General features: G+C 54.6%; 1 protein-coding gene across 4 annotated transcripts in view; it reads left to right on the forward strand.

Moving 5' to 3' along the window:
- Positions 1-23,394, forward strand: part of LOC116836189 (copine-5) — a 177,957-nt gene that overhangs the window by 74,814 nt on the left and 79,749 nt on the right. For 2 of the 4 annotated variants that reach the window (XM_032799648.2, XM_032799649.2), the window contains 3 exons: positions 4,929-4,992; positions 15,297-15,400; positions 17,160-17,264. In XM_032799648.2, the coding sequence (XP_032655539.1) occupies positions 4,929-4,992; positions 15,297-15,400; positions 17,160-17,264 (273 nt within the window). Of the gene's footprint in view, positions 1-4,928; positions 4,993-8,697; positions 8,788-15,296; positions 15,401-17,159; positions 17,265-23,394 lie in introns of those variants that run through there. The other 2 variants (XM_032799651.2, XM_032799650.2) reach the window with 2 other exon arrangements.

Below are 23,394 nucleotides of genomic sequence, written 5' to 3' on the forward strand. Positions count from 1 at the left end.
GCCTTCTTCCTTGCTTATGACTTTTGGGGCATCCAGGAAGATGTGCTGAAATGATTCCCAATTAGCGTTCACATTTTTCTGATCGAATTCTTCTTCCCAGGTGGTTTCGCTCATAATTGTTTTAGTTTTGTGAAATTGGCCCCATTAGCAGAACACCAAGTGTATCTATTACTGGTCTGGTCTCTGTTCTGCGGGCACATTATAAACATGAGCAAGTCATGATCACTTGTACCTAAGCTAGTGTTGAGTTTTAGTTCTGTGAGCAGTTCCTCTGTGTCTGTTAGGACAAGGTCTAATGGAGAATCCCCTATGTTGGCTGCAACACTTTTTGAGTTAGGAAACTGTCATCTAGAATATTTAGAAATTCCAAGAATGTTTTAGTGCTGGCTGCAGGAGACCTCCCACATGTCACTCAAATTGAAGTCTCCCATAATCACACATTTCCCTACATATGATAGATCGGTACATAAGGAGCCACCCATCCCATTCCCGAGTGTGATTTGGGGCTCTGTAGCAGAGCCCAACTAATTCCCCATGTGGTAAAGCCTCCACCCCAAACCTGGACTTTAGCGTCCAAAATCTGGGTGCTTACCTGAAGCTCCCCCAAGCTCACTACCAGCTTGGATCTTTCTCGCTGCCACCAACTAGGACTATTGGGGTTCCTAGTTACCCCCGAGTCACCCCAACCTTTCCCTGGGGGACCCCCAAGACCCAGAACCCTGGGTCTCCCTCTCTCCTTCTTCCCCAACAAAACAGCAGTTCCTCCCCTTCCCTGGGTTTAGCCGGTGCGAGGCTAGACTTCACTCCTTGAATGCAAAACCAAGAGAGCTATTCACTTCCCCCGAGGCTAGGCATTCACAGCTAGCACACAGGAGATTCCCCTCCCTGGTCTCGTAGCAGTAACTAGAGAAAAACCTCAACACAAGAGAACAGAGATGATTCTTTCTCTCTTTCCCCGTCCTGTTCCGCCCTGGGGACGATAGGAAAAACCACAGCCTGGCTTTTCCTTTCCTTCTCTGTCTTCCCGTGAGGGAGACAGATACCTGGTAAGAAATTCTATCTCTTTGCCTCACTAGGAAAAGAAACTCCACAGTTTTCAAAGAAACTTTATATAAAAAGAAAGAAAATAAAAACAATAATCTTGCATTAAAAACTCAATACAGGCCTTTGCTTATAGAAAATATGAATAAAGTCAGTCTGATTTAAAAGATAGCCCGATTAAAAACCAGTCCAGCAAATCAACATACATGTAAATACAACACAAAGCATATAACAGCCTATGTACTTTGTTTCCTTTTGTACTCACAGACTTTTAGTAGAATATTTGAGAGAAGATGGAGTTAGAAGAAAAGCTTGTTTACCCATAGCCGAGGAAACAACAAAGACCCTGAGTATACAAATTCCCGCCCCTGACTTTTAAACAATCCAGTTCTCTGATTGGTCCTCTGGTCAGGTGTTTGGTTCCCTTTGTTCATCCTTTACAGGCAAAAGAAAATTAACCCTTACCTTACCTATGTACTTATGACACCCCACCTTGTGCTTTATCTGTTAGGACATTGACCATTAGTATTCAAGATCATGTTCTTCCAAGTTATTAGTCCATTTTTCTCCCCACACCCCTTTTGCCCACTCAATCCTTCCTAACTAGGTTATAACCCTTGACTTTAACATCCCAGTCATAGGAATTGTCCCTTCAGGTTTCAGTAACACCAACTAGACCAAATTTATGGTCACAAGTGAGCAATGCCAATTGCTCTGGTTTGTTATGCAGGTTCCCAGCTGGTGTGCCAGCAAGTCAAGAAGTTCCTCTTTTCATGTCCTTTGGGTCCTTTACAGCCTGAATGAGTTACCTAATTACCTCCCACTAGCTTTGGTTCCGAGAGGAACTGGGGTGGCCCTTCCCCCTGGAACTGCATACAGTGCCTGGCCCACAGTGACAGAAACTTAACACAATGGGGTCTCCCAAATACTGGTTGGGATTGCAATACCTGTCACAGGAGCCAATGGGCCAGATCCCAGCTGGTGTAAATCATCCATAGCTCCATTGGAGCCAACAGGCAAGATCCCAGCTGATGTCAATCCGCTGTAGCTCCATTGGCATCAGGTCCTCACTGGTGTCAAGTGTCCTAGCTCTGCTGGAGCCAACGGAGCAGGGCTGATTTTGGTCAGTTGACAGGGGAGCTGGGTGTGAATGATCAGCCTCCCGTTAGGATGCTCGTTAGAACCTCTCAGAAATTCCCTCCAAGCCCCTGCTGCCAGCCCCTGCATTTAAACTATTCACCTGACCCCTTCTAATGCCAGTTCTGCAAAGCACTCCTGGCTGGGGTGGCCTGGTGTCTACCTGAGAACCATCTCCTGTGTCTGACACTGGCTCCCCCTCGTCCACTGGTTTTGGGGTCTGGGTTTCCTTTGGCTGCCAGCAAGGTCCATCGAAAGCCATGCTCATTGCGTCAACAGCCTGCTTGACTCCAGCCCTTCCAGCAGGACAGTCAAATCCAGTGCCAGTGGGATGGGGCAGCCAGCTTTCCACCCAGTGCACTGCCCAGTGCTTGGTGTTTTGCTAGCTCTCTAAGCACTGGGCAGCCCTTACCTAATCAACCCCAGGAGGGCAGGCCAATCAGCCCCATCTGAGAGGTGGGGAAACAGAGGCACCGAGCGGTGAAGTGACTTACCCAAGGTCAGCCAGGAGGCCAGCCTCTGAGCAATTTCCTCCTGACTTTTCAATCAATGAGCCCGATGGGGATGGAAACAGACTTCACTGAGCTTAAAAATCAGGTGCCCCAGGAGCTTGGCAGCCTGGCGTGGAGGTCGCTGCCACTGGGCTGGCTGCTCAGGGGAACCCTGGGCAAGCTGGGGGGCCGGATCAGAGACTGGAGCCCAGGGAGCTGTCTGGGCACCTGCAGGGGAGGTAGGGCCCTGCAGTGTTATGGGCCTTTGTCCCAGTGAATGTGTATTGAGGCAGTCTGGTTCCCCGCCGCCCCAGACAGGGGCGAGCCTCTCCAGACACCAAAGTGGGCGGAGCCAGTGAATCCTGCGCCCGCCCTCCAGAGGTCAAGGCGTGGGGCAGGAAGTATAAAAGCCCAACCCCAGAGCGCACTAGAAGAACAGCTGCTGGAGAGGCCAGACACCTATGGCCTAGCTCCCGGTTGGGAGACCCCGGCAATTGGTGGCCAACCCGAGGACTGGTCGGAGCAGCTGATGCCTGACGCCGACCAGAGCCTGGAGGAGCTGCCAAGCCTTCCCTTCACAAGTTACCCAGAGAAGCTGACAAGGCTGCCCCTCGCCAGTTATCCTGAGGAGCCTGGGTGCTTCACCCCTTGCAGGAAGCCGTCCAGACCCAGGTACCTCTAGAGGGGGAGGTAGGAAGTAGCCCGGAGGCAGCCGACCCAAGTCTGGCTGCAGCACTGCCAGAACCAATGTCAGTGTGTTGTGGCCAGGATCCCCACTGACACTGCAGCAGGTCTTCTGCTGCTGCTAAGGCCTCGGGCTGGGACGCAGTGGAGTGGGTGGGCCTGCGTCCCCCCTGCCACCCAACTCGTGGGTGTCAGTCTCCCCCTCTCACAGGCCCTTTGGAGCCAGGAGTCTGGGCCTGCTGTTTACCTGTTTGCTCAGCCCCTGCCTGAGGGCCTGAACCACTGACTCTTTGCTGCCCTGCCCCAGGGCCGGGGCCTGCTCATTATATAACAGTTGCTCAGCTCCTGGCCGAGGACCTGAGCCCATGACTCACTACTGCCCGCTGACCGGGTGTGAATAACTCTTATGTTTTGCCTCTACTGCTGCTGTGGCGTGAGACCCCCGCGGCCAAGCTAATTCCCCATCACAACTGGAAGGAAGTAGCGAGGCTCTGTGGTTCCCCAGTGCCCCGGAGAGAGACGAGCCCTGGCTAAACCCTTCTACAGAGCGACACTGCCCAGGGCCCAGCTGGAGCTAATGCCAGTGCAGGACACCCAGCATGCAGGGCGAGAACAGCCTGAGCCCTGCCTGTGCCAGGGCTGCGCCCCGGGGAGCGACACCTCGGGGGCATCCTGGTGCAGACAAGGCCAGTCTCTTCCCCAGGGACCCTGCTGGGCCCAGTGGACTCCCCGGTAACTGGGCAGGCAGGTGTGGCGCAGACACAGTCCACTGGATTACAGCCCCCCAAATGCATCTGTGAATTCCCCTCCACACTTCCTGATGGCAGCGACCATCTCAGGCCAGGCAGTGCTGTGGTGAAGCCCTGCGCTCAGCCAGCAGTCTGCCAGCAGCCACTGGAAGAGGGGCAGAGGTCGGGGGAGGATGCATCAGGAGAGGGGAGGCAGGGTGGGGAGAGGGCAGCAGAGGGGTTGATAATTGAGGGGAGCAGGTACCACATGGAGGTGACGGAGACAGGAGGCATGTGGCTGGGGTAATAGAGCAAAGGGGTAGTAGGAAGGGTGCATGGAAGTTGGGGGGCTGTCGGGCCAGGGCAGCCCAGGGCGGGGCAGTGTTGCTGGAACACTTTTAATAGTGGGGGTGCTGAAAGCAGTTTTTACTTTTTACCTCATGCCCCCCCATACCCTGTCCACACCCACCCAGCCCCCAGAGCTGGGGCCGGGAGAAGGACCATGTCTCTGGGAGGGGGGGACCCGGACAGGGGTAAGGGGACCAAGAGTGGGGCCACAGGTAGGGGTGGGCATGAAGCCAGGGAGCAAAGCCTTGGGTGCAAGGCCGAGGAGCGGAGTCCTGGGCGCAGGGCCCCAGTCACAGAGTCAGCAGCCGGGGAGCAGCATGTGGGGCTGGTGGCCAGAACCCTGCATAAAATCTGGGGGAGCTGCAGCACCCCCTGCACCCCTAGTTCCCATACCTATGGGCCAGGGGGTGATCTTGGGGCAGGGCCAGCCCAGGGTTGTGGGGTGCTCTTTGGGCAGGGCCAGCTCAGTGGCTCAGACCCTTTCTCTCTTCTTCTGCAGTGGGATTCCAGGGAAAAAGTGTGGCACCATCATACTGTCGGCCGAGGAGCTGGGCAACTGCCGGGTGAGTTGTGGCTGCTGTGCCGCCTAGTAGGTCTGAGACTGGCACTGGCAGGAGGGCACCTGGCAGCTGTGGGAGACTCTCAGAACCTGCCTGGGGTGGGATTCCACTCGGCAGGGTCCCAAGGGAGGTGGGGAGGCAGATGGAGGAGTCTGTCCTCGAAACAGGCTGGGTCCTGGAGGGGGAGAATGACCTGTGCTAAGTTCCCACTCATGGACATGTGCACATCACACATCCCCCACCCCCAGGAACACAGCGGATCCCACGTGCTGGCAGGGAGTCTGGTCGGGTCACTGCTGGGATGGGAAACCTTTCCCAAGGAAACCCAGTGTCTGCAGGAAGTGAGGTGGGTGGTTCAGTAGGGGGCGCTCTCCCCTTGCAGTCCATGCTGGCCCTAGGACAGTGCTTGGGGCGCTGTGCTATAGGGCGCAGGGGGCCAGCAGGAGGTGCTCTCGCCTTGCAGGCAGTGCTGACCCCAGGTCTGTGCTATATGGAGTGGGGGCCAGGGTTCTGGAGTCCCTCCATCCATCCCCTCAATCAGTGCTGACCCCAATAGTGTTGTCGAGGGGGAGCTGAGTTTACCCATGTCTCATTTGCGGAATGTGGCGTTCAGCTGAGGTTGGTTTACCCACCCCATGGGCTGACCCCAGTGCCACCACGTGGTTCTAGGTGGTAGGGAGACTCCCTCATGGTATCTTCCCCCTGTGCTGTCCTGTGCTGCGCAGCCCTCCTGATAAGGCCCTGATCCCCTCTCCCCTTGCATTGATTGAGAGGTCCTGGCCCATCACCTGCTCCCATCTCCTCGATCCTCAGCGGCTGCTTTCCACGGCACACAGACAATCGCCAGACTGACCCCTGCCGATGACCCCACAGTGGGGCTCTGTGCTGGCTGAGAAGCTGAGGGGCAAGGGCTGCAGGGAGGAGAGCCGGGCTGGGAACACACATTGCGGGAGGAGAGCGGTGCCTGAGGAGGGATAATTACTCCTGATTAATATTTGATGACTTAATCTCGCCAAGCAGAAAGGCTCAGGAGGGGATGGCCTGAGGAATATTGCATAGCCAGGGCTTTTACTTGTTTTGCTTTGTTCTCTTATTAAACATTTGTGGCTGAACATAACGCTCTGAGAGGTGGGCAGAACGCAAGCAAGGGCCAGGCAAGCTTCCCCCCACACAGACCTGCTGGTGCCCCTCAGTCCTGACCCACAGCCCCCTGTCATCTGTCTCATCCCTGGGCTCCCCATACACCCAGCTCTGCCCGTGCCCCTCAGTCCCAACCCACAACCCCCAGCTAGCCCAACCCTGGACTCCCCACACCCAGCTCTGCCAGTGCCCCTCTCTCCCTTGCAGAGATGCTGGCAGTCCTGGAGGGTGGGTTTGTGGTGCACAGAAATGTTGGCTAGGATGAGACTACGAGACTCATCAACGCTCATGGCCTGAGTTAGGGCTCAAAACTGGGATCAGATCCTCAGCTGGTGTAAAACTGCCTCATGCTGCTGCAGTCCATTGAGTAACACTGATTTATATCCTCCTACTGCACAGCTCAGGGCTGCCCATGGCAGGACACAGAGCATACCCAGGTCCTTCCCAGGCTCCAAAGCATGGTCAGCTCAGCACATCAGTGCTTCTCCAAATGGGCTTGCTGGTGACCCTTGCACCAGGGTCCTGCCCTCTGGCTTGCTGCTTCCCCCACCACTGGGGCATGCATGGCCTTTTCTCTCCATGCAACGCTGTCTCCTCCTTGGTTCTTCTTCCCAGGCTGGACTGTCCACTATTCTGTGCAGAACAGCCATTGCCCCATGACTTACTGCAGCTTTCCATGCACAGCAGTGCATGTAGGTAGGTAAGTAGATGATAGATAGATGTGGTGTACGGGGATAGATCTATCGATAGATTAGATTGATGGGTATATGGAGACAGATAGATGGATGAGAGTATATGGCAATGGATGGATAGATAGATGTGGTGTCTGGAGATAAATGGACGGAGTGTACGGGGAGGGAGGGATGGAGGGACTCCAGAACCCTGCCTTGTTGAGCCAGACATGCTAGCCTGCTGCAACATAGACCCAGGTCTAGTCCATCCCCCAAAGCTGCAGACTTTAACCAAAACCGGCTTGGCTGAGATCACCTATCTCCAGCATCCAGACACCCAGTTCCCAATGGGATTCAAACCCCAAATAAATCAGTTTTACTCTGCATGAAGCTTATACAGGGTAAACTTAGTCCTCTATAACACTGATAGAGAGATGCACAGTTGTTTGCTCCCCCAGGTATTAATCACTTACTCTGGGTTTACTAATAAACAAAAAAGTGATTTTATTAAATACAAAAAGTAGAATTTAAGTGGTTTCAAGTAATAACAGACAGAACAAAGTAAGTGTGGCAAAGTACCTTCTTCTCCTCACCAGGCTCAGTCCCTTGTAGCCTTGGAGACACGGGCTTGGGCAAGGCAAATCCTTATAGGTAGCACAGGGTCCAGCTATCCCTTTCCTCAGTCAGTCCCTTGTGCTTGTTTTCCTTCCCTTCTGGGGAGGGAATGCAGCCTGCCTGGAAGGGTTCAGTGTCTTGCTGCACCCAGCCTACTGGCAGCTTCCCTGCTTCTTTCACCCCCGCCCTCCTTCCATGTGTGTGTGTCTGTATGTAGTGGGGGGAGGTAAAAAGGTCTCAAGCAGTTGGAGCCAACTGAACTTAATTAGTTCCCTAGTGACCCCTTTTCCAGCTGAACCTTATTTCCCCATGGTTCTCTCTCCTCAGTGGATAGGGAGAGGCCTTTTAACCCCCTGGGACTAATTACTACCCTACCCCCCGCCCCCGTAGCTGTTTGTCCTGGGTTTACCACGTAAGTTACCAAGGACAATAAAACAAAATGCGCAAGTCTAAGCCTAATACATTAAAAAACTATTTACAGGTAAATCTCACCCTCTGAGATGTTCCAGTAAACTTCTTTCACAGACTAGACTCCTTCCTAGTCTGGGCCCAATCCTTTCCCCTGATACAGTCCTGGTTAGTTCCAGCAGGCATCTTAGGTGAAAAGCAGGGGCTTTCTCATGACTTGGACCATCCTGTGTTCTCTTCCACCCCCTTTTATAGCTTTGGCACAAGGCGGGAATCTTTTGTCTCTCTGGATCCTCACTCTTCCTTCTACATGGAAAAGCCTCAGGTTTAAGATGGATTCCACCATTCTTCCTGGGCTGGCTTACCGAACACAGGAAGGCTTGCAAGTAAACAGAGCCATTTACAACCAATTGTCCTGGTTAATGGGAGCCATCAAGATTCTAAACCACCATTAATGGCCCACACTTTGCATAATTACAGTAGTACCTCAGAGTTATACTTTATATTTCTAGCTTCAGATACAAGAATGATACATGCATACAAATAGGATGAACACGCTTGGTAGATTATAACCTTTGTAATGATACCTTACAAGAGACCTTTTGCATGAAGCATATTCCAGTTACATTATATTCATACTCATTAGCATATTTCCATAAACATATGGAGTGCAATGTCACAGTTCCCTAGTGAGCTTTGATCCACCCACTTCGAAACAGGAGGGGATCAGAGGACCGGTTAGTGCATGGTGGGCTGGTGCACTGTGGATTGACACCCCAGCTTGGCACACAGTAACTGTTCATCTAACCAAGCCCTAAATCAAATGCAACCTCCAGCTTTCCTGGTGGTGCATCGTCATCCACACAAGCAGTCTCTCCAAAGCAAATCCCCAATGTGTCGGGATACAGCTTTTCAGCAGCACGCTGGTTAGTCTGCACCAGAACCAGGTGGCCAACAGCATCAGGTGTGGTTCCGGGGCAGGATCCTCGGCTGGCATGATCGGCACAGCTGTGTCTCAGTTGATAGCATGAGTCCCATGGGCACTAGCCAAGGGGCCCTGGCCCATTGGTTTCAGTAAGTCAGTCTGGGTGTGCAGGTGGCTCTGAAAGAGTTAATTGGAGTGGGGACCATGCCCAATTCCAGATGAGCCCTGCTGGGGGAGGAGCTGGGTGGTTACTCAGAGCAGAAGGGAGCTGCAGGGGGTGGACAGAGCTGCTGCTCTCCCTCCCTTGGCAGGGGAGAGGCTGGTAGAGTTGGAGAGGAAGCCTGGCTGGCCCTGGGATTGTCTCCCAAGTGAAGAACCTGGCGAGAGGCCAGGAGAGTTGGAGAAGCCACCAGGGTGGAACAAGCTGCGGTGGTGCTGGCTGTGGCCCAAGGAGACATTCAGCTGAGGGGCACAGCAGGGGAAACTTAAGAGGAACAGACATTTCTGCCTGGAGAGGCAGAAGTGGTTTTAATTTGTGTTGGGGGACTCGTCGGTGGACTCCAGGAGGACCCTGCCCTGAAAGGAGGGTGAACCTTGAGAACTGTGGAGCTTGGCAGATGGAAGCCCTGTGAAGCCCTGAGACAAGGGGCAGAAGGACCTCTGGGCCCAGTATCGAGGCCGAGAGTGCACACAAGGGCTTGGAATTATTTGTTAGACTGTTACCCTGGTAGGGGGGGGACTGGGAGAGACTTGATCTAAGGGCCTCGCCAGCGGTGCATCCACCCTTCTGCAGTGGGGACGAGGTGACACAGGATGGCTGTCCCCAGCGCTGTGAGCAGGGCATTAACAGAACCACTGTCAGACCCCTCCAGGCCCTGCTCCATGGGAAGGGTCTAAGTGCTGAGTCAATCCCTGTAACCGTGTGACGCCGGATCACAGCAGCACCGGGGAAGTGGAACGATGGTCCTAGCCCAGCCTGGGGCCTGGATGTCACCTCCTTCCTTGGCCGCCATCTCCAGCAGCAAGCGCAGTGTCCTGCGCAGAGCACCCTGGGTGGCCTGCCCTGTGCGCTTGGAGAGGGGATGTGCTAAACCAGGCTCATTGCTGGGCTAGATCCTCAGCTAATGGGTGTAACTGCACTGGGGTCAGTGAGGCAGCAAGGGTAACACTAGCGGAGCCAGGCCAGTTTACTTTGGTATGAGTGTGTGTGTGTAGTGGTGTGTGGGTACGTTTGTGTGTGTGTGTGACAATCTGCAGGTACGAGTGTGCAGACAGTGCATTAGGTGCCCATTTGGTGTCTAGCCTGGCTCAGGCAGGCTCCCAGAGCTTTTCTCCTCCATCAGTGCAGCCCCTGTGCCATCAAGTGCCCCATTGTCTTCCGTGGGGAGCTGGCGGCTCTTTTGTTCAGGGGCCTGTCCCCAGCTCAGAGCCCTACCTGGCTGCCCGGGCCAGGGAGGATCGCCCCCAAGGGCTCTCCTGCTCAGGCAGACCCTGCCTCTCTGGGAGCAGACTGCTCCCGGCAGCTCATGTCTGAGCCCAGCAGACACAGACAGGGCTACCCACGAATGCAGCTGGAGGCAGCTGGCACAAGCTGGCAGAGTGTGACCCTCAGTGACCACTCCTTGGGAGCCCGCACATTTGTCATCACCAGTTGCTACATTGTTGCGCGGTGGGGGCTGCAGCCGGGCCGTGTGCACCCTCTGCTCCGCAGGGAAACCCGGACAGTTCCAAACTCAGCCCAGGGCAACTCCCACATGGGCACATGGCCCCCAAACAGCTAATTGCTGGCCCCACAGACACACCCACTCTAAACACCACCTACACAGAGGCACACACCCACACCCATTTCACAGTCACACACGCTCACAATCACGCCCACAAAGGATCTACACTCGCACACTCTCCTGTGTACACGTACAAACACACATGTAGAACATATGCTCACACACCTCCCCTGCCACACAGGACACATCCTCCACGCCCACATACCAGTGCCCCCTCCCATGTACTAGCCCAGACACCTGCATCTCCTCCCTTACAGGAACCTGCTGGAGCGAATACAAAGCAGCCCTGCCAGCTGTTCTGCTGCACAGAGGAATTCACTCCCCTGTGCGCAGATGGGGCTGATACTGCAGGCAGAGCCACTCAACTGGGGCCAGATTCTCCTCTCACTCCTGCACATCTGACACCTCTGTGGCACCACTGACTTCAGTAATATCACTTCTGATTTACACTGGGGCGATGAGAGGGGAATCGGACCCGGTGGTGTCACTCCTGATTTATACCAGGGTGATGAGGGGGACTCGAGGAGCTCAGTGGAGTCACTCCTGATTTACACCAGGGCAATGAGAAGGGAATCGGGCCCAGTGGACTCACTCCTGATTTACACCGAGTTGATGAGGGGGGAATCGGGCCTGGTGGAGTCACTCCTGATTTATGCCAGGGTAATGAGGGGGGAATCAGGCCCGATGGAGTCACTCCTGATTTAAACTGGGGTGATGAGGGGGGAATCGGACTCCGTGACTGAGGCTAGCCTGCCAGCTGATGTGAAGATCACAAATACTGGCAGAGAGTGAAACAACTCCCATCAAGGCTGCACCCCACCCAGCCCTGACCAGGGCCGCTCTAGGGTTTTTGCCACCCCAAGCAGTGAAAAAAAACAAACAAACAAAAGCCATGATCACAATCTGCGGGAGCTCTTTCGCCGCCGCTTCAGTCTTCAGCGGCAATTCGGCGGCAGGTCCTTCGCTCCATGGCCGCCCCAAGCACCTGCTTGCTGGGCTGGTGCCTGGAGCCAGCCCTGACAGCGACACCTCCTTGGGGTTTGGATCCCTTGGAGAGAGGCACCTTCTCTAGCCCACGCAGAGCCCAGCAGAGGAACAGGGTTGAGACAGGCAGGCAGCTTTCACAGGCAGCCGATGGTGCTGGTGCCTTGGGGGCATTGGACGGGGCGTCCAGCCAGCATGGGGGCATGGAAAGTGCTACCTCTACTCCTTTCCCCGTCACGCTGGGGCTGGTGCCAGAGCCCACACAGTCTGTGGCAGCTGGCCCAGCAGCCGGGACAGTGGGGTCGCTCTAGGGGCCTTTAAAGGATCCGTCCTATCCCGATGGGAGCTGGGGGCTTGCAGCTCCCATTGGCCTCCGCACTGAGCAGGTGTTCAGATGAGGGGCAGAGGGCACCACTGCTTCCCGCCCAACACTGGACCAGACTGCACCCCCCATGGCAACTTTCGCTGCAGTCACTAGGGAGACTGGCACCATGGGGGTAACAGATGCTCTGCACAGCCCCTTCTCCAAGACTTTGCCTTCCATTGTCTGGGGGTCTCAGCCAGGCTCCAGGGCAGGGATGGACAAACTTTTTGGCCCAAGGGCCATATCTGGGTATGGATATTGTATGGTGGGCCATGAATGCTCACGAAATTGGCGGTTGGAGTGTGGGAGGGGGTGAGGGCTCTGGCTGTGGGACTGGGCTCCTGGGCCAGAAATGAGGAATTCAGGATGTGGGAGGGGGTTCCAGGCTGGGGCAGGGGATTGGGATGCGGGCAGTGAGGGTTCTGGGATGGGGCTGGGGATGAGGGGTTGGGGTTGCAGGACGGTGCTTCGGGCTGGGACTGAGGAGTTCGGAGGGCAGGAAGGAGATGAGGGATGGGGAGGGGGTTGGGGTACTGGAGGGTGCCAGGGGTGCAGGCTCCGGGAGGCGCTTACCTCAAGCAGCTCCCAGAAACAGAAGCATGTCCCCTCTTTGGCTCCTAGGTGGAGGTGCAGCCAGGCGGCTCAGCGCGGGACCCTGTCCGCAGGTGCCACCCCCGCGTCTCCCATTGGCTGTGATTCCTGAGCAATGGAAGCTGCAGGGGTGGCGCTTAGGGTGGAAGCAGTGTGCAAAGCCCCATGGCTGCCTCTATGTGTAGGAGCCAGAGAGGGGACATGCCACTGCTTCCGGGAGCCACACAGATCCATGGGATGCGCAGAGTGGGGCAAGCCCCTGACCCCATTCCCCGGCTGGAGCTGGACAAGCCCCAGACCCCGCTCCCCGTGGGAACTCGAGGTTGGATTAAAACGTCTGACGGGCCGGATGCAGTCCCTGGGCTGTAGTTTACCTACTCTGGCTCCAGGGCATCTGTAACGGGGAAGCAGTGTGCAGGGAGCAGCCAGCCAGCCCTGCATTTGCAGTCTCACCCTGCTGTCAGTTTCCACTGCCTTGGCGCTTGGTTCAGCAGCCCCGGGGCCAATTCCCCAGGATTATTGTAATAACATGTTGCAGGTCTATAGCATCTTTCCTGTGGGGGGCTCAAAGGGCTTTAGGTAAGCATTATAATCCCCATCACACAGAGCGGGAGACAAGCACATAGGGGAAGTGACTACCCCAAGGTCTCCCCACCAGTAAGGGCAGAGCCAGGGATCCAGGATTCCTGACTGCTAAGCCCCTCCTCTAAGCACAGACAACGCTCCTTACCAGAGCTAGCAATGAAACCCAGGAGTCCTCCCAGTCCCCTGCTCTAACCACTAGACCGGGCTTCTCCGGGCTCAGTCACAAACGTATTCTGAAAGAGATGGAGTGGCTGGATCACTCGCTCACTGCAGAAATGCAGTCATCTCTGGGGCAGAGCATGGCAGCTGCTCACCCACACATGACCATACTGTGCAACTCTTAGGGGAAGAGAAGAAAAGGATCCTGGAGCCAGCTGAAGCTGCAGGGGGAATTTGGTGCAGCACAGTAGGACCCAGCTGGAATTTGGCCAGGACACTGGGGTTCTCTGCCCCAACCTTGGGGAAATGACCAGGGGATCTTTAAAATCCCCAAAGGACCAGTTTTACTGCTTGTCTAAATGGCAGCCCCTCCAGCAGCACAGCGCCCCCTAGTGCCACACTGGGGCATTGGCATCAGCACCGACTGCCAGGGGAGAGCGCCCCCTACTGACTGACTAATACCACTTCCTGCAGTTCCTGGGTGCTACTTGGAGACCTCTCATCTAGGGGCTGTGTCATGTGATCACAATAGGCCATGCGCTTATTAATAAAAGACCCACGAGGGCCAATCTAACCTGGTGGAAACCAGAGGCTGCTAGTGGCAGTTCCAAGGACCGTTTAACCTCGCTACAGCCAGCAACAGCACCCCCCCATCTCATAGTCAGCTCGGTGGTACGTCATCCCCCCACAGAACATGGAGTTGAGCAAAGCTCAGCTGTGGGAGAATCAGGAAATGTACAGTTAAGAGTTTCTCCTGCCCCCACTTCCTGATAGAGAGCAGGTGTATGAGCCCAGCCCCTCCGCATCTTCATCTCTGCTGCCCTCAGGAACTTCCCAGACTGCCTAGACATGCTGCTGGATTCTGGGCTCCATCTCCCTTGCAGCCCAGGCTGCTGGCTCGCTGGCACTGCCTAGGCTGCTGCCTCGGGGCGTTCTGGCTGCATGGGGCTTGGTCCTTGTGGGCTGCCACGTGGCATGGTGTGTCCGAAGCAGGATGGGATGCACAGAGGGAGCTGACCCTGTATTAACGAGAGCTGCCCCAACCACCAGAAAGGGGGCCTCCCCCAAGGCTGACGTCTGCGCTGGTGTCTCCTCACGAACACATAGCGCATGCTCAGGCCAGGCCTCCTGCAGGGCCCAGCTATGGTGCTTTAAATGGCAGTTCCTGGGCTTCCTGCACTGGGATGTAAGTCACCAGCCTCGCCCCTGCCCGGCAGCCCCTTTCTGTTGCTCCTGGTGGAGCTGTGGGGAGCCCCAGCTTGCTGGCTGCAGGCGAGGGTGGGCTCGGCATGGAACTTCCCCCCAGCTCAGATGGGCAGGGACCTCAGGAAGGTTGCCTTCCTCTGCAGAACAGGGACATGTCCGAGCAAATCAATTCACTGCCACTGACAGGGCGTAGGGCCCCTCGGTTCCTGAGGACGGCAATGCTTTGATCTAACGACAGGCTTTGGGCTCAGTGCAGGGGGGGCTGGGTGCCATTCAGGGCCTGTGCTACACAGGCGGCCAGGAGATGGTCTAGGACCCTTCTGGTCTTAAATGCTGTGAGGCTTCCTCTTGCACGGTCCTGCTGCTTTATCAATACGCAACCTCTACCCCACCATGCCAGTCCTCTGCAGCCCCCCAGCTCTGCAGTGCCCTTCAGTCCCAACCCTCAGCCCCTGCTAGCCCAGCCCTGGGCTCCCCCCCAACTCTGCTGCTGCCCCTCAGGCCCGAGCTGCCCTGCCCCTGCTATTCTAGCCTTGCAGCCCCCCAGCTCTGCTGCTGCCTCTCAGTCCCAACCCCCAGCCCCTGCTAGCCCAGCCCTGGGCTCTCCACCAGCTCTGCCGCTGTCCCTCAGTCCCTATCTGCAGCCCCTATTAGCCCAGTCCTAAGTCCCCTCCCAATTCCTCCAGCACATCCCAGTTCTGACCTGACCCCCCCCTGCACTTTGCCACTCTGGCTGCCCCAGGGCAGAGCGTACCCATCAGGCTGTAGCTCTCTCCTCGACCACCCTGGTGAGTGCAGGGCTTTCCGGAGCCCGGCAGGTTGGTGGCGTCCCCCGACCCCAGTGCCACTCACAGCGCGTGTGCTTCTCCCTCCAGGACGTGGCCACAATGCAGTTCTGTGCCAACAAGCTGGACAAGAAGGATTTCTTCGGGAAGTCTGACCCCTTCATGGTGTTCTACCGAAGCAACGAGGATGGAACGTAAGTGCCAGCCCAGCGCTTGCCTCCCCAGGCTAGCAGGCCTAGGGTGGGGTCCCATACCTACCTGCCATGGCGCCATGCTGGCCCCCTCAAAGTACCTCCCTCTTGCTTCCAGCCTTCTGCCTGGTTCAGGCAAAGAGCAGAGACAGCAGCATCCTTCACCTGAGGGTGGGTGGCTGGGAGGGGGAGAGGCCTTCGCTGGCTAGATTGGCCTGCCACACTTCTGAGGGGGAGCACAGGTGAAAACAGGACTGGGGAGGGGTTCGCTGCTATGGCTGGCCCCTGGTGCACTGATCAGTGTGAAGGAATGCGTGCATGGTTCAGGCCTGAGCCAGCACCCTGGAGCTGTCACCCAGTGATGTGCGTGACACCCTAAAGCTTTGAGGAGTTAGGAACAGACAGCTCCCCTAGAAAGCCGTGCTTTGGCTGGCAGTCTGGCAAGGCCGGCGTTCCAAGGGTTAATGGCAGAATTCTTGCTGCACCTCAAGACACCTGGGAAGGGACCCTTGGGGTCAGCCACAACCTGCTACCATGGCTGGCTCCAGGGTGCTCAGCGGTGGGAGTGACTGCTATGTAAAACACCACTCGGTTCCCAGCCCAGACAAACCTGTGGGATGCAACATGCATTAACTCCCTCACACCTCCTGCCACCATTCACACCTATGCAAAGTGCATGTGACAGCTCTGATCTGCTGGGCATGGGGGCTGGTGCATCCCTAGGCAGCAGGGCAGGGGGAGCCAACCTCCCCTCGCTGCACATTGCAAGGTGCTGTATGAAATTCCTCCTGAGTTCTCCCGAATCCGGCAGATGAGAGAAGAAACGAGGCTGTAATTCCTCCAGGGGATGAGAAGCTTAATGAGCCGTGTGCCAAGCAGAACAGAGACATTCATCCCATTGATCTCTTTAAATCAAAGACAAACAGAGCAGGGGTGAGCTGGCACTCCCATTCAGAGCACATGCCGCAGCCTTGCATCAAAGGCAGCCCCCCGTCTCCCCCCCAAACTGCCTCCCTTCACTGTGCTGATCAGCATATTGCACGGGGCCTTGCAGACACGTCCCATTTACCCTGGGCCTGCTGGACGCAGACATCTGGGAGGCTCATGCCCAGGGTGAGTGCTATAAGCTGGCCTAGTCCATAGCAGGGTGAGACCCTGTGCTCCCTGAGTGCTCCCCAGAGGGGCAGGGCCTGAGTGTGAGAGGTTACGGAGTCTGAGCAGTGCCTAGATGTGACAGCGAGGGGCTCCCAGCACCCTCAGCTCCCACTGACTTCCATGGGAATCATGAGCACTCAGGTCCTCTCAGGATCAGCCCCTGAGAGTCCAAAGGCTGACCGGCCCCTGGCTGGTCTCCCCTCTCAGCCCTAGACCCTGTCTGTGTATCTGGGCTGAGGCCCATGGATGCAGGAGTGAATTGAGTTTCACCCTGCCGCTGCCCATACAGAGACGATGTCGGGACGTCCGTCTGCAGGGCTGGGAACTTGCTCCAAAGCCTGCTAGAGTGATGTGAAGTCTCTCGGTCTTTGAGTCAGGCCCCAGACAAGGCCACAGGCTCTGAGGGGATTTTCCAGCCACTAAAGCTTCGGTGGCAGCGTTCACAAGGCCGGGCGAGTGTCCGCGGCAGCATGAAGGCTAAGGGACCAGGTTTGAAGGCCCCACACAGCCAGAGAGGCCCCTAACACAGTCTCCAGGAAGGCGTCAGGGCTCTCAGGGTTAGCCCATGGCTTGGTTGGATAACCACATGCCCCTTCCTGTCCCGCAGCTTCACCATCTGCCACAAAACGGAAGTGGTTAAGAACACGCTCAACCCTGTGTGGCAGGCGTTCTCCATCCCAGTGCGAGCCCTCTGCAATGGAGACTATGACAGGTAGGGCCTCTTGTCTCCCCTGCCCCCACCCTGCTGGCTTTGGGCTGGGGGGTGATGGGATTGGAATGGAGTAAGACTGCATGTCCTGGATCCTCCCAAACATCGTTTCAAAGGGGCCTCTGGACAGTGTCTCCTCGCCCCGAGGTGATTCTGCAGCTAACCCTCTCCATAGCTGCTGCTCCCCCTGGAGGTGCCATGTGGGGTCCCTGCTATGGGTCGGCCTTTGATGTAAGGTAACACAAACACACAGAGACTGCCAGGTCAGAGGTCCTCCCCGCCTTTGGCTGTACATCAGTGGCCGCTCTGTACCCTCTTCCTTTAGTCTTGTTGGCAGCTGCAGTAGCTCCACGGCTTCAAACAAGCCCAGATCCCCTTAAGAGTGTTCACAGATAAGCAGGCTGTTTGCTGCCAGGTGCCACGATCTGCCTGGCCTAGAGGCTGCCAGGAATCATAGCTGTTAGAGATGAAAAAGAGGCACAGAGGGCTTCGAGTCCATCTTCAGGCCCCCATCCAGCCAGTGCAGGATTGTTCCAATGAGGTATACTGTCCAGTCCAGTCTTGTCTGAAGTCACTCCAGTGTTGGGGCTAAGAACATGAGAACAGCCACACTGGGTCAGACCAAGGGTCCATCTAGCCCAGTATCCTGTCTGCTGACAGTGGCAAATGCCAGGTGCCCCAGAAGGAACGAACAGAACAGGTCATCAGGTGATCCATCCCCTGTCACTCATTTCCACCCCTCTGGCAAACAGAGGCTATGGACACTATTCCTGCCCATCCTGGCTAATAGCCATTGATGGACCTACCCTCCATGAACTTACCTTGTTCTTTTTTAACCTAGTTATAGCCTTGGCCTTCACAACATCCTCTGGTGAGGAGTTCCACAGGTTGACTGTGCATTGTGTGAAGAAATACTTTTGTTTGCTTTAAATCTGCTGCCTATTAATTTCATTTGGTGACCCCTGATTCTTGTGTTATGCGAAGGGGTAAATAACACTTCCTCATTTACTTTCTCCACACCAGTCATGATTTTATAGACCTCTATCATATCCCTCCTTCGTCGTCTCTTTTCCAAGCTGAACAGTCCCAGTCTTTTTAATCTCTCCTTGCTTCCATACTCTACCACAGCGGAGTGCTACACTATGGGAAGGGAAGACTTTCCTACCCACACCAACTCCAGTACAAACGACTTCTGAGATCTAAAGGGACACTTCACCGTGTCACCATAGCAAGGCACTTCAAAGGGGCTCTCCCTGTTTGAAATCCTCCAGTTCTGCAGGTTCAGTTCAGCTCTAGATTGGACAGCCCCTGGCTGATCTCAGTAGTAGCAGAGTGAGGGATGGGGCCGCCATCCCCGGAGACAGCTGCCTCCCTGCAGAGGCAGTGTGCTCAGAGAGTGATTGATGAGGCAGTGGGCGGCAGGGAAGCAAATGGACAGGCCCTGGAGGTGGCTTCTTTGCTTTATTCAGAAAAGCCGGTAGCGCCTCTATATTTAAATCCTGGGGAAAAGTCAGTCGCCATTCCAGGGAGCAGGAGAGCCTGGCTGGGTGACAGGTGACTGACAAGAGTGCTAATCAGGCTAATGAGGGCACCTTCACACTGACACACTGTACACAAAAATGCCAATTAGGAAGAGAATGAAGTCTAATAGGTACCATTAATCAACACGACACACTCTGCACTCAGCCTGGGGTATTCATAAAACATAATGCCACATGCACTGCATGGCTCTCTATGTGTGGGGGATAAAGCCAGTGTTAATTACAGCCGTCTCCAGTGCAAACACACTAATAGTTACCCCTGCTTATAAGCTCTGCCCCTCCACCCCTGTACATTTCCAGGGCTAGCCTAAGAGCAGCCATTTCTGTGAAGAGTGAGCTGCCTGATCCTCTAGCTGTGCAATGGGAAGCTGGTCTCTCATCCTGAAGGGTGGGGGGGAGGGGGGGAGGGTCAATTGTTTCTCTGCCACTGGCTCACTGTGCAACCTTGGCCAGTTCTCTTTGCACCTTAGTTCCCCAGTTGTGCGTAATATTGTTTGCTTTGTCTAGGTCAGTGCTTCTTAAAGCCAGTCCGTCGCTTGTTCGGGGAAAGCCCCTGGAGGTCCGGGCTGATTTGTTTACCTGCCGCATCCGCAGGTTCGGCTAATCACGGCTCCCACTGGCCACGGTTCGCCGTCCCAGGCCAATGGGGGCTGCGGGAAGCGGCATGTGCTGGCCACCCTTCCTGCAGCCCTCAATAGCCTGGAGCGGCAAACCGCAGCCAGTGGGAACTGCAGTTGGCCGAACATGCAGACGCAACAGGTAAACAAACCAGCCCGGCCCACCGGGGGCTTTTCCTGAACAAGCGGCGGACCGGCTTTGAGACGCACTGGTCCAGGTAGATTGTAAATACCACAGGGCATGGTCTGTCCCTCGCCACCTGTGTGTGCAGCACCTAGCACAATGGGGCCTTGCCCTCAATAAATATGAATATAATAAATCGAGCAGATAGCAAATGACAAAAATTCCCCTGCTCCTGAGTATAAACAGGGCTGGTTTTATTCACTGATCTAGTGGAATCAGAATCCTTCTTAATCAGCCCCAGCCGCAGTGTAATTCACTGGAGGATTAGCTAACCTTTGGGAGAGAATCTTCTCTGTCTGTGGCTCTCCTCCCTCTCCCATGTCATTCTCCAGCAGCAGCATCTGACGGCACCTTGCTTCCCTGGTCTGAACTGATGGCCCGTGAGTATTTCTCTCTGTGGGATTTCGGAGGCTTTACTGCAGGACCATGTTTATCAACAAAATGTTAGCGAGAGCAGCAGGAAACACTCAGTCCTGGGACATGTTCTTCTGTGGCACAATGTCGCTCTGTGTTTCTCTTTATTTGCGCAGATCAAAGCATCGCCTGAGCAGTCTGATGCCACCTCTCCACGGCACATTTTGTTATGCTCATTTTAAAATATAGATAAACTGAGGCACAGTGAGCTTCAGACCTATTTTTTCAAAAGCATCCACCTCTTCTTAGCGTATGCGCAACATGCCTCAGGTGGCACGGGACCAGGATTCATCACCGAATTTGGTCTGCTGGTTAGATCATTAGCTTCTCTGGCTTGGGCTGGGTACTGATGGGGAGAAAGCATCCACTGCTCTGGGGCATCTGGGTGAGACACCTAGAACCTGATTTTCAGAGGCCTGAAACTATCTTCAGTAGGAGCTGGAGCTACTCATTGGAACAGCAGCCATGGGAGTCAATGGAGCTGGACCCCTGCCGTGTAGGTTCTTTAATAACCCTGACCCGGGCCAGGCAGCCGGGGCTAGGAAATCAGTACCAGCTCTCCCATGTGTCACACTGTAGCGGGGTGATGGCCCGCTCCAGCCCTGGAAGGATTAAAGCCAGCCCTGGGAGAGGGCTGAGGCTGGAAAGGAAAGCCTGGGCTGATCGGGGAAGGCAGTAACAGCTAGGGCCACGCCCCAGTCAGAACCAGCTGGTCTCTATAAGAGGCTGTGAGCCAGAAGCCCTCACAGTCTCTCTCTGCCTTTAGAGAGAGAGGGGCCTGGCTGCTGGGAAACTCAGGGTGCCTAGAGTGAGTCGGCTGGGGGAAGGCCAGAGGGGCTGGAGGGCTCTAGGTTGGCAACTCCCCAGACTGCAGGGCCTTGTCCAAGGCCCCATAGAGGCACTGGGTTGCAGAGAGAGGCAGCAGGTCCAGACCCAACCTTGCCTATGATGAGTGGCTGACACTGCAGTCTTCCGTAGGGCTCGGGGGCTAATTGGTGACTGGCAGTAGCCTACGACTGAGGTGAGAAGTGGATAATGGGTGGAGGTTCCCTGGGGAGGTGAGACCCTGAGCGGTGTACTGCCAGGGGGCAGCACCCCAGATAACGGGGCACCGGAGTCCAGGGAGGGACATGGGGGCCAAGCGGCAGCGGAATACCGGCCAACAGAGGGTGCTCTGGAGGCTGGAAGCTAATTCCCTGAGACGACCAGCAGGAGGTGCCGCCGTGTGAGTCCCGCACAGTTACGCACACCATCCTGACATGGTGTCAGAGGGGAGTAAGCCTCTGGCAGATGGGACCAAACAATGCCGCCCGAATCCCTCAGTCTGGATGGGAGGCTGGTGGAGGACAGAGGAGGTGGCTTCAGCGTGGAGAGGTACTGCCGAGAAGTCAGAGCTGTTGAAATCCTGCTGCAGCTCCACTTAGCAGAGCCCAGAGAGCCACAGCAGGCTGCAAACTATGAGACAAAGTCCTTCAGAAAAGTCACTGTGATCCAGGGAAGAATGTCACTTGGGAAAGGCACGTTTTCTGGTGCCAACCAACTGCTAGACGAGCCCTTGGCTGGTAAGTCACAGCCCTACATGAAGCTGCATTATCAGAATGAATGGGTACCAGATATACCAATTAGAGACCAAATTCTGGGGGTCTGATGGACAGAGAGGCCCAAGCAAGGTCATTGTGACGGGCGGACTTGTCTTTGCTGAGCACAGTGAATACATCCTCCAAGAGCAAATTCTGAAGCAGAATGCAGAATAGTCACTGAAATCACAAGAGTTTCAATAGACCCATGTTCCCAGTTTGGCACAGGTGTTTCTGAATCAAACAGGAAAGAGCACCTCTTACAGGTGGGCTCCTCCACGTTTTTCACTCGGCTGTTGGAGGACACAGCAAATAGCAATAAATACATTTAAAATCTCACTTTTCTCACCAGTGGGATTCCAGGCGAGCTAGTAACCACAAATAGATCACCCTAGATCTTAGCCTGATTCTTGCTTGCATATTTATACCTGCCTCTGGAAATTTCCATTACATGCATCTGACGAAGTGGGTATTCACCCACGAAAGCTCATGCTCCAATATGTTTGTTAGTCTATAAGGTGCCACAGAACTCTTTGCCCCTTGGGGAGCAGCTCTTTTGGGAAGTTCTTTTTGATGCCCCAGTTCTAGCACACCGCATCCAGCCCTTACCAGGCACGGTCAATGGGGCTAGCAAAGGAGCTGGTTCAATGACAAAGGACTGGCTATAAACAACTGTGGTGGATTCCAGGGCTCCGTTGTTGGCATATCACAGCACAGCTCACAACAGCTCAGAGACTCAAATTGGCAGAAGGGCAAAACTCGTAGTCAGGGCTGGATTAAGACCTTTAGAGGCCCCAAGCACTGAAAAGATTATGGTGCCCTGCCCCACCATGTAATTCAAAATAAAAACTATACTATACCATAAAATCATTCCTCAAAGTGTGTAAGTGGTCTGCTATTGATTGACAGAGGTCTGCACATGTTTTCAAATCCAATTCTTTTTCTTGGAGAGCTTGACTTGTGTGGTAAAAGTGTTGTAAAATTTCATTCCACATGGTCAACATGAATATAAACTCTAATTCTTGCATCTTGTTTGCAATGTTTTCTGCCTCTTGTATAGTTTCTCCCTTTTGTGATTGGTCTTCAGCTATACTTTCTAATGCATCCACAATCTTTGAGTAGGACTCCAGAATTGCACTTGTTGCCACTGCATGTGCCTCCCAGCGAGTATTAGAAAGAGATTTCAACACACGATCATTGCCCAAATATGTTTTAAGAACTGCCCATCGGTGTGTTGAGGCAGAGAAAAATGTATAAAGTAACTGGACTGTTGAGAAAAACCTTACTGCCACCATACAACAATCAACAGCACTGCAGCCAACAAGACTGAGAGTGTGCAGCACATGGTATGAATATGGCATATTTGTTCTGTTCTATAAGCTTCTTCTGCATTTCTTGATAACACTCTGACATGTTGGCAGCATTGTCAGAAGATTGACTTCTGCACTTTGAGAAATCTATTTTGCAAATTTGGCACAGATAATTCAGTACTTGATTTTTCCATTTCTTCACCAGTATGGCTTTTCAAATTGAGGAATGTTATAAATCGTTCAGCTGGTTTTCCATCTGCGGGAAACACATATCTTAGTACAATACTCAACTGATCAATATGTGAAAGATCAGGTGTAGAGTCAACAGATAAACTGAAGTACCCAGCAGTACTTATTTCATCCACAATAGCTGAACGAACTTTGTCACTCATTAGACCAATGAGTTCATCACATATTGTCTTGGATAAGTATGATGGGTTACCTTTGCCAGCATTCCCATATTTTGAGATATGGCCTGCTAAAAATGGGT

The sequence above is a fragment of the Chelonoidis abingdonii genome, chromosome 4 (assembly GCF_003597395.2).
Source record: "Chelonoidis abingdonii isolate Lonesome George chromosome 4, CheloAbing_2.0, whole genome shotgun sequence".
In the NCBI taxonomy this organism is placed as follows: domain Eukaryota; kingdom Metazoa; phylum Chordata; order Testudines; family Testudinidae; genus Chelonoidis; species Chelonoidis abingdonii.